Genomic DNA, 11389 nt, shown 5'->3' with positions numbered 1-11389 from the left:
CAAAGATGAAACCACTCTGCTACTCTTGAAATAATTTACAAAGCAATTCCCTGAGTGTTGCCACAGACTAAGGATGAAGACTCAGCACAGATTTTCATTTTTATAGTCTTTGTTATAGTTCTTCACAAGATATCACTAAGAAAAGAACTGGAATTATGGGTTGTAATGGAAAGTTAGAGATCAGTGATGTTATTTGCAATGGAGTTTAGTTGAATCTGCTTATTTCAGCAACCACTGTTCAGCTGCAGGTATGACTGTCCCATGCAAATCACTAGTCATGAGTTTCAGTGGCACTTTGGCTATGCAAGATGAAATGAACCCAACCAATTATAATCACAGCTTCCCTCCTCTGCAGTAGAAATTTGCACTGTGACACATGATACCAGCTGTTGGACACTGGCTACTATAATAAAAGTTAATTTGCAGGATGGTATGGGCTGCATTAATTTTCAACGTGGCAAAATGCTAACAGTTGACCCAACCTTGGGCCAGTGTTGTTTCATCAGCAAACTGAAAAAGGAAGTAAGTCATGAGTCATATAAAATGCTGTAGATGATAGAGAATTATTTAGATTAGTCAAAGCCACAGGAGTCTGGAGGTATATTAGAGTAACTTAAGAACATGAAGCTGCTGCAGAGTGGCAGCTGAAATTCTTTGTAGCTAAAAAAAAAAAAAAAAAAAGAGATTAAGGCATTTACCTGGAAAGATGGTACAATTTATACAAAGTGAAATAGCTTCACCAAGGGACTGAAAGAACCTTCCACGGCCTTGCCTCCCCTCTTCCTCTTTCCCCTCCCCACCCCCAGTCCTCCAGAGTATTGTACAGCCTGCTCACGAGGAAACCCTGCAGGAATTATGGATGGTTTAGGTTAAATTTCGGTGTGATATCAGGTAGATAAGGGATTAAAACCCAAGCCTCTGATATTTCACTGAGTACCCTAGCAGTAAGCCCTTGGACTTTGAATTTTGGTTTTATGCAAGAAAAGAAAGAGCATGTGGAGCAGCCTCATTGCAAAGGGCACCCTGGGTGGAACCTGATCCATCAAGCAAGCTCTTGCTGAGCCCCTGAGGGGGCACAAGCAGATTATTAAGCTGTTGGATCCCTTCCAGGACACTAGCTGGCTATCCCATTGCCCAGGACATGTCATGATGTGTGACCAGGCACCCAGTCATGAGACCAAAAAGTCAAGAGAGATGGAGCGGCTCTCAGATTTTGGGCTCCCTTTAAATCCCAGGTTCACTTTTGTATCCCACCCCAAGATACTCTTATCAAAGTCAAAGACCCAGAGAGGTAAGGAGTAATAGTCCACTTCTCAAACAGGTTACCAGAGTTTATACCCCTCCCATGATGCTGTTACAAGATGGCAATCCTCTAGAGTTCAAAACAGTGTTTCAACTGAACTTTGACTTCAAAACAGGCTGGTGGAGTTTTTTAAGCCATGGTCAGAAATCTGCAACAAATGCAGCTAGGGTCCCCCAAAATGACAGTGCTAGGTATGAAAAAATATTCAGATGAACACTCTGGGCTGCTGCTCTAAGCAGCATGGCTGAAATTCACAGCCCAAGGGAAGGGACATAGGCAGGGTCCATGGGTAGCATGTCCTGTCTCCCCCAGGGTGGTTAGACTGACCCGGTTTCTGTTTGAAGGCTGGTTACGAGAGAAGAAGTTTGGTATGGGACAAACACTCAAAACTGTGTCACTAGTTACCTGCAGTTTGCTGTCACAGAGTGTGCTCATTCATCTGCACTAAGCAATAGATTAATTGAAACAAGGTGGTTTTTTGAGATCAAGAGCCAGAAATGGCATGGTAGAAAGACTATGGCAAGCACAGCCAACTGCTTTAATTGAAAATCCAGTGGTGAGAGAAAAATCACGAAGAAAACCAAATCTTGACTAGTTTCCCCATTATGTTTTCTCTCTGAAATGGGGATAAAGCACACACCTGAATTTTTCTAACTGAAAGCCAGTGTTATTTCGAGCAAATAGCCCGCTACTCACACAAAAGCTCTTCAGATAGATAGTGCAACACCAAACAGGAGACCCAGCAGCAATCAGCTTAACTAAGCACCCCTTCAAGAGCAACTCTTTAGGGAGAGCCAGCCGAGCCGTAAAATCTGCTGGGGATGAATGACATCAATGCAATTTACTGGCTTTCTTCAAATGAAGACCTTAGCGTAAGGAAATGATTTAAGAGACAACTAAACTCTGCTAGAGTCATAATTAGTAAATAACAGGTTCCACTACACATATTGGTGTATACAACTAATTCAGGATAATGACAAAACAAGCTCTCCTTTTTTTCCCCAAAACCATTTTATTAACATTACTTATGAATTCATATTTAGAAAATATTGTAGGTGAAATTAATTGAAGTTCAGACATGGCTTAAATACAAAACATAAAAGAAGGTGCAATAATAACACCATAGGCATAATCTACCATAAGAAATACAATAGTGCCTCAAAAGAGGGATTACACGAGATTTGCAGAAGCTTCTGCTTTTCTGCTTTAACAGCCACCGTATAAACACAAATATCAAGATCCTCAGCAGATGTAATCAGCGTAGCTTCATTAAAATCAATAAAAATATGCTGATTTATGCCATACGAGGATCTGGAGTGTAACTTAGCAGAAATTTCAAATGTCATGAAAAAGTAATGGGTACATTTTCATTTTAATACTCTAGCAGCTTATTCATTGCCTTTGTCAGAGTGTTTATCAAAGTATGCCTATTCCCATTTTTCTCTTGTGGGATGAGCCTGATTTAAGTTTATACTTCTTTTACTGTTATGAAGGCTTCTAAAGGCCTTGACTACCAACATAACCGTAAAGGACAGTCTCCTTAATGATAGTACCAAAGTATGTAAAATGGCAGGGCAATAAACCTCTAAACACACTTTTGAAAGGTTCCTTTTCTTTAGCAAGCAGAGGATGCCAAAAAAAATCCACGGTAGAGATTTAGCTTTGTACTCTCCTTAGTTTTACTAAGACAAATGATTTTTCAAATCTTAATTGATTTGTAACAACTGAAATATTCTCCCAAGGCAGTAGTAACATTCCCCCATAAAAACATGGAAATCTAAATACCTGGCTTTGCCAAAGTATTACTGCAAAGACAACAGAGGAGAAGAACCAAACTTAGGTTCATCCTTCTTCTATTAAATGCAGTTCTTTAGAAAAAGTAAGTTGGAAGTAAAAAGCAGTTCTGAAAGACAGAACTATGTCGGTGTATAAAACTGTGTGGAAACTATCTTACAAAAGAAGAAAGTGGAATCAAAAGGTGTTTCAAACATCCAAGTGCACATCAGCTTTAAGACTTCAGGTTATACATCTGAGGTTTTTTAATCAGTTTTCTCATCATTTTTCTGCGGAATACATTTGTTGGCTTGTTGATTCTTGGTTTCTGAGTCCCTGCTAAGAAAACAAAGGAAGCAGTTAGGGAAAGAGTATGACAAAACTGTTACTACTTTTTATTGTTTGGTTTGGGTTTTTTTCATGTTATGTTGTTTAAGCAGTTAATCCAATAATAACAAACATATCAGAAACTGTAAAATGTGTTCTGGACAGCCTATTCTCACACACTGTAAGGTCTCCAATGTGTCCACCTTTGTCACTGGAGTCCTACTTTGCTGCTTTTTTCCTGAGCAAGCATCAAAGTCTTTTCTAGCTGTCCTGCAGTGACAGCAGAACGGAAGTAAACACACTGCTCTACCTGCAAAAAAAAAAAAAAAACCCAAACCAAAAAAACCCTATTACTGCATTTCTCTGAACAACAGTGGGGTAAAGTCTAAATGTAACCAGTGGTTGTGGGAGACGAAAAGGTAAAATGATTTGGGTTTCTGCACAGAACTGGGTTTCACAAAGAAGCTGCAGAGTGGCCAAAGACAGTCGGGGTTATCTCCAGAAATGCTTACGAAGGCTGTCTGAAACGTGTGAGTCCAGTTCAGAAAACAAGTACTTTGCAAATTTGACTGAAAATCTTTGTCTTTAAGCTACCTATTTACCAGCACGCAGAACCCCTGTAGCCAGTTCCCAGTCCTTTCGCTGTCACCCCAACATATTTATTTTCTTTTCCAATATAAACTTTTTTTAATGAAATTAATCAGAAACCTTTTCACTCCAAAACCTATAAATCAATTTCAACAGTAGTTGTATATTTGCACAGGGAACGTCAACTGAATTCAGCTTGAGACTCCAAAAGGTAACATGAAAGATGCTGGGGAGGGAATTATGGGAGTGGGAGAGGAGTGGCTTAAGTTGCCTGAAAGATTTGCTTAATGTTCCTGTACACTCCCAAGCTATAGAAATGAATATGTATAGCACAACATTAATTAGTACTAATTATGCCTTTAACTATGGGCTTTGGTTGTACCAAGGCTTACTGAACTGTGAAATCCACAAGTTGGTGAAAAAGCTTATAACCGATCCTTTACTATCTGGCTATCTGGTGCTCTAGTAGGAGACTGGCAGCATTTCCTTACTTCTTTCTTCCACGAAAAGAGTGAGGAAGGGAAAAACCCCAGGTGGCTCTGGCTGGGTGTGGGCAGGGGCAGAGCACGGAGGTGAGACGCTGAAGAGGCAGTTTCCTTCCTCCTCTCTCTCTGCACACTTAGGCTGGAGCCTGGCCCTACCATTTCCCAGGCGGTAATAGATGCAAATTAGATAATCACGAGCATCTCAGATAGACTTAGCATTCTATTAAAGGCTCTCTTATAATACTAAAATGGCAGAGACACACTCAGACTTGTCACCCACAGAAATATTACTGTCATGACTAACTGGCAGACAATATTTTTACTTCTGAGGACTGTGCTCAGGGTGCAGTCCTTGCCCCAGCCCTGGATTTCCAGCCCAGAACTGAAGAATAATCTCCTGACTTAAGCATTCTGACTACACATCTTAAATACTGAAGTACCCGGACTTTGTATATATCTCATGTTTGAAACAGAGCTACTTTTTGGCTGGTTTTGTGGGTTTTTTTTTCATTTTCAAAGGCAATGTACATGCTAGATACAGCCTTAATTTTTTTTTCCCGTTAGTATCAATTTTTTAAGTATTGTGCTGTGTCTGTTTCCTGAGTGCTCTGGTGATCAACATATAATTATGCTTTTCTCTCTCTCATTGATTTACATATCAAATTAATTAAACCAGAGTATTAAAACTTGCAATAGCTGGCATGAACGTATGACTGCAGCTAAAAAAGCACAACTGTTTTGACTTACAAGCACAGCCAGTAGCTGATTTGAATAAAACCATTAAGAAAAATCAATTATCATTCCCAACCCTTGCCCCCACGGCCACAGAAACGGTTGACTCAGCACAATTGCTGAGGCAAAAATCTTTAGTAATGGGAGTGGGGAATGGGAACAGGCACCAGGGAATCAAGGGAGGATGGTAACTGCTGAAAACGTGAAGGAAAAAAGTAAACTGATTTCACAACTCGCTTTGATCCTACTCAAAAATATCTAGAAGAAAATGATACCTTAATTAGTGTCCATGCTGGTACTGAACAGTTTAAAGACCCATTCCTTGTGGGCTCTAGGAAGTTAATTAGTCTTTTTGTGTGCCCTTCTCTACACTTCATTCAGAAATGGTGTAACCACCTCGCATCGCACTGTTCTTGTCAGAATGATTTAGTGTTGCATCTCAGTTTTGCCTGCCTTTGAAAACACTGAGTCCAAAATGCAAAAAGCATATGCTTGTAGCAAGCCAAGGTGAGTAAAATAACACTGAACACCTGTTACTGGTATTTGGATTGCTCTATCTGCTTGTGACTGACAAAATACTAAAAACTCTTACCTTTTCTGCAGACATTGTAGCAATCTGTTTCAGTAACGAAGTTATTGGCATTTCCACCACAGCCGGTATATTTGAACTCTTTACATGATTTAGTCTTGCTGTCATAGTAATAGCGAGGCACGGAAGAAGAACACAGTCCTTCATCCTTTGGGCTATAGCATAGCAAGGGACCAGCTTGAGGGGAGAAAAAAAAAAAAAAAAAAAAAAAGAGAGAGAGAGAAAGACAAATCACATAAATGTAATCTCTATTGCTTGGCTTCTTAAAATTTACCTTGCAACAAATTTTGTGGCTAAACAGCCCTTGTTCCCATTCAATTGACATGACTGTTACCGATGACTTCAGAGACTTACTACATCTTATTCCTGTGAGTTAGGAATTTGAGAAAGCAACAGACAGTCCCAGAAAATAGGATTACTATCCCACTAGTGAAACTCATCGGCTTTTCCCATTTGTGGTTCCATCCATATGACAGCCAAGATATTTACATAGTCTGGCCAGAAGTCTTATTCCATATATATAGGAATATAACAATTCCAGTGGAACTACGTCTGTAGAGGAAAAACGCACTGTTTTGTTTATCCTTGCTACGATTTTGCCAGCAAATCCTGCCTGCTTGCAGCAAAAAGTACAAATGCCACCACTTCCCTCATAAGAATCACGTTTCATTTTGCCTCAACCAAATTTTACTTTTCTTGGTGGAAACCTTTTATCAATTTATTGGATGTGCAACAGAGAAATTAAAAATAATTCAGCACTCACCTAAGAAACACTGACAATCTGTCATCAGCCAAAAATAACTGTCTCATCAAGCACTAATAAAGCTTAGGCAGTGACAGCTTTTATACATTCTGGTAGACCTCTCTTCTTCCAAGATCCTACCTCACACTGGATATTAACCTGGTATTTATGACAACACTTAGCTATAGTCACCTGCTCATAATTACCACCTCTCTTCTTTCAAGCTCGTATGGAGACAGTGAAGAGTCATGTCAGGCAAAAAACTTTTATCAGAAGTTGAGCTGGTGAGTGCCAAAACCCCAAGCCACCTAACACCATCTCTCAGGCCTGAATTTTAGAAAGGCCCTTCTGCTTTATATTACAGTATCACTGCCCCGAACATGACTGCCACATCCCATACATCTGCCTCAACACAGATCTCCAACCTTATTTCCCTTCAGATTATGCACGTACAGCTCTCTAGAAGTCAAGAGATCGGCCGGGTGTAGCTGTGGGCATATTTAAGGTCACTGTTAAACTAACACAGCATTTTTGCTCTTTCAGTAACAGCAGAGAGAAGTCTGCAGACAATATAAACATCTGCTTCACAGAAGTCTTCAAAGACACCACTGTATGGGTATCCAGAGCAAAATATCAAATAAAATATCATCTTCATATCACTTTCAAACCATCTATTTTATTAAAAATTTGGAACAACCATTACTTTTCTCTGGCAGACAGTGGTCCACACAAGACTGCAAATCTCTGAAGTTGTTGCCATTTCCGTAACAGCCACCGTAGATGAACTCCTCACACCTCATCGAGCTCAAGTTAAAGGCGTATCTTTTTAGATGACTCCTGCAAGGTCCTCCATCAGCCTCCATCCGGCATAATTTGGGCACTTCTGCAAAGAAAAAAATTTCAGCCTCTGTGAAACCAACCCTTCATGCTATGCTCCCCGTACTGAGCACCACGGTAAGTGGAGACAAAAAGCTATTACTGCGGTCGCAGGCAAGTCCCAGCTTGTCCCAGTACCTGCAGTCTTTAATAAAGTGGGATAAGATTTACAGGAGGAATCTGATGCATTAATTAGCAACTAGGTGTAATACTAAATTACATTTAAAATATGAATAGTTAAATTCCGCGTGTCACCTCTGAGACGGCTCGCCCCGGCTTCTCTGCGAAGAAGGAGCGGCATCGGCGAGAAGCTGCAGCGAGCGGCAGGGACAGACGGGGCGGGCGCGAAGCGTCCCGCAAGCGGCGCAGCCTCCCCCGTGCTCCCACAGGCCCCCTCCAGCGCCCTGCCGGCCCGGGGGCCGCCCCGGGGAACCGGTCCCCCGACTCACTCTTGATGGTCCAGCAGCTCTTCTCGCAGTCGTCGAGGGTGAGGAAGTTGTTGGCGTTGCCGTGGCAGCCCCCGTAGGTGAACTCCTGGCAGCTCTGCGTGTACCTGTCGTAGTACCAGCGCGGCACCAGGGCGCGGCAGGGGCCGTCGTCGGGGGGCAGCAGGCAGGCGCGCTGCTTCTCTGCGGGAGACACCAGCGACGGGGGCTGAAGCCACCTCGGCGGCGGAGGCGGCCCCGGCCCCGGCCCCGGCCCGGGCCCCGCGCAGCCGCCCGCGGGGTCCCGCCGAGCGCCCGCTCCTACCTGTGAGGGTGCGCGGGGCCAGGGCCGCGCAGGCCAGCGGCAGCAGCAGCGCGGGCAGCGGGAGGCGGCGGCCGGCGGCCATGTCGCGGCGGCGGCGGCGGCGGGCGGGCGGACGGGAGAGAGGGAGGGAGGGCGAGCGGGTGGCTGCGGGGTCCCGGGAGCGAGCGGCGCAGCCCGGCCCGCCGGCAGCGCTTTATATGCGCCGAGACGGCTTCCCCGGGCCACCTCCCTCCTTGCGCATGTGGTGGGAGGGGAAGGGCTGATTCAGCGGGGCAGCAGGTCCCCGGTGACCCGGCCGTCACCGGGGCGCGGCAGGCTGCACGCCTGCGTGAAGCCCGAGCGCCGGGGGGTGCGGGCAGCCCCCCGCCCTGCCGCCGTCGGGGGGGGCCACGTTCGCGGGGCGCAGCCGGGCCCAGGTGGGGGGCGTCGCCGGGGCCGGCTCGCCGTCGGGCTGCGCCGCCCACGGCGGAGGGGCCTCCGTCGCGGGGCTGCGCGGAGCTGCCCGGGGTGCGCGGCTGTCGCGGCTGTCCCGTCCCCGTCCCCCCGCCCTCACATTACGGGATGATGCTCGAAGAGCATTTCCTGTTAATCACGGCGAAATCCGGGACGGGTCACTTAGCGAAAGTCCTCTCCCCCTTCGCCCGGGCCCCCACGGCGGCCGCTCCCCATTTGGAAGCTCCGGGCAGAGGGCGGCAGGATGCTGGAAATCGAACACGGGAGCCTCGGGCACGGCCTGATCCAGCCGGGTCAAGCACAGGCCTCACAGCGAGTGCCAGTAGAGATAACACCAATCAACCCGCGTTCCTAGTTCAAGACCCTTGCGTGTAACACTAACGAACTTGAGAAAACCGAGGCAATGTCAGTGGGCTCGGACTCCTGGGAAACCCGAGCAGCCGAATGGATGAAACCTCTGGCTTAGTTCAAAGGGAGCTCGATTTCAGGAAATACCAGGATTTGTCTTATTCTGTAGGTTTTAACCCCACCAGGCAATCCAGTGTGATCTGGGGGAGGAGGGGGTGAGCAGCAAACAGCATACTTTCTAATCTGTTAGAGCCGTTACATTAATTAGTGTTTACTCCAGATTTAATACAGTAAGAGAGATAAGAGTGGCTGCAAATTAGGCGTGCTCTCTATAGGTAACAATAAACTAATCTGATCTCCTATTGTGCTCCACTCCCTTTACAGCAAAGGTGTTGGGCCCCAGTCCTTTAGGCAGGCGCTGCCGTCAATGGGATTGCGATAAAGGGCTCTGGAAATCTGTGGCCTGCAGGAAAGAAGCCGCTGTCCGTATGGGCTGTAAGGAGGAGAAACTTCATAGCACCCTCAGGAGCTGACTTTCTCTCTATGGGTTCTGTTCTTTTCTTAGATCATGGAGGATTACGACCCAGTTTTCTGACATAATTTTATTTTCATAAAGGCAAGAAAGAGGAGCAAATTTAATCCCTACCCCACCTCCGGGCTTCTGAGAGGATATGCATGGCACCCCTCTGCCTCCTTTTTCAGCACCATTCATGTTTTTCAGAATCTCTAGTTGCCAAAGGATAAGTGGGTGCTTTAGTGACAAAAAAAAACCAAACCCTGGTACAGCTCGAGGCATCGCCATGGGACACAATCAGCAATGTTTTAGAATCTTACAACTACAACTGTTAGTAACATGTGTCCCCATTTTTAGGGGTTTTGTTCAGCTTATTAAGCACAGCAATAACGCTTATGTCCCTCCAGTAGGAAAGAACAAACAAACAACATACATTTTCTATTTCCAGAAGAAATCAAAAGGCCATCTTTCTAACATTAGAAAACTCTCAAGTAATTTTAATGTGACTAGACTGATGTCCTTTAGTTTTCATTGGATTTTGCTGGAATTGCAAAGCAAGTCATTGAAATACCACTTTAAACAATAGCAGCAATATGAATGCTGTCATGAAAATACCATTTTCCATATTTTCCATTTCCTCTGAGCACGCACACATACAAATCAAAGTTTGAGCTAAACCCACGTATCCATCAATGCTGCCGCACAGTGCAGTATTTATTCAGCTGCTCCTTTGCTATAACAGCAAAGAAGTTCACTTAGATTAGGTAAGTATTTTAAAAAATATATGAATTAGAGTAAAAGTTAACATAGCAAGTGGTAGAAAGTCCTTTACAAACTGCAATCAGCAGAGCTAGTCATGTCAGCAGGCAGCTCACTGCCGGCTTTCCGTTACAGGGTTATCAATACCAAACTGCAACTGTGCTTCCCACCCCTAACCATGTTAACCGTGTGCCAGAGCCCACCTTCAGATCACTCCCGCACCCTGCGCCTGCAACCACCACACCACACACTCTCTACCTCTCCGCACCACAGTGTTTCTGTTCCCACCAACGGCCCTGGCTCTCCTGGGCCCCTGGCTGGCCAGCTCCTTCCACCTCTTTTGACTGGCCCAGAGAGCAGCAGCTGGTGGGGTTTGGGGCTGCAGCTGCCAGTGTAGATTACGGGGGTGTCTAAGTTGCATACCACAGCTGCGAAGGGGGGGATAATAGCCAGAGGGAGGCAAAGAGGAACTGATGTTAATGACCTGGCTAAAATAAAACAAATACAAACCCCAAGAACACTATTGGAGCAGCACTGGAGAAGAAAGATGTACCTCTTGCATACTGCTGACAGCTGCTTACATCTGGTGAGTGGAGAGAGGAGGAGAAAGGAGTGTCATTAAGGGGAGAAGCCAGAGGTGGAAAAAAGGAGGGGCGACTGCCTGTAGGGACCTTTGAAGTGCCGGATAACAGAAAGACTCATACAGGCCCATTTTAATGGCCTGCAGCTTTGTTCAGTGTAAAGGGCCGTGAATTCTGCCTCCACTAGTATTGTAGGAAAACAGCTGCTAGGATCAGAGATGCTAGGTGCTGTACAAACATGCATGGAGGGATGACCATGTTCCAAAGAGCATGGCACCCTATTTGGGGTCTAGACCTCAAAAGTATATGCAACCACGGGAGAAGAGTTTCCTAGCTTCTTCTTGTGTCTTCTGAACCCATCTCTTCTGTTACAGGGAGTGCTTCATCCTCAGCACCCATCATAACTCTATGACTCTAGAGACGCTCAGTGCATGGCAGACACAACAGCTCTCTCATGCGGAGATGCAATTCTGCTTTGCAGAGGTGTCTACCCACAGAAGTTGCTACATCTGCCATTGACGGGCTGGCCGCCTGCCAGGACACTTGACCTGAGAGCGGTTCCTTCCCCA

General features: G+C 45.3%; 1 protein-coding gene across 2 annotated transcripts; it reads right to left on the bottom strand.

Annotated features, from left to right (window-relative positions):
- Positions 1 to 2308: 2308 nt before the first annotated feature.
- Positions 2309 to 8557, bottom strand: TFPI2 (tissue factor pathway inhibitor 2). 2 transcript variants are annotated; one of them, XM_049798586.1, is made up of 5 exons: positions 8166 to 8557; positions 7865 to 8044; positions 7243 to 7422; positions 5801 to 5974; positions 2309 to 3412 (listed from the first exon to the last, which is right to left on the bottom strand). In XM_049798586.1, exons 1-5 carry the CDS (start codon positions 8245 to 8247, stop codon positions 3312 to 3314), a joined length of 717 nt encoding a protein of 238 aa, XP_049654543.1. In that variant the 5' UTR covers positions 8248 to 8557; the 3' UTR covers positions 2309 to 3311. The 2 variants fall into 2 exon arrangements, with proteins under 2 accessions (XP_049654543.1, XP_049654542.1); XM_049798585.1 differs by having other exon boundaries at positions 2309 to 3415; positions 8166 to 8551.
- Positions 8558 to 11389: the final 2832 nt, after the last annotated feature.

This window comes from Accipiter gentilis, chromosome 4 (genome assembly GCF_929443795.1).
Source record: "Accipiter gentilis chromosome 4, bAccGen1.1, whole genome shotgun sequence".
NCBI lineage: Eukaryota > Metazoa > Chordata > Aves > Accipitriformes > Accipitridae > Astur > Astur gentilis.
Note: the sequence above shows the minus strand (reverse complement) of the source record. Positions and strands in the feature narration are given on the sequence as shown.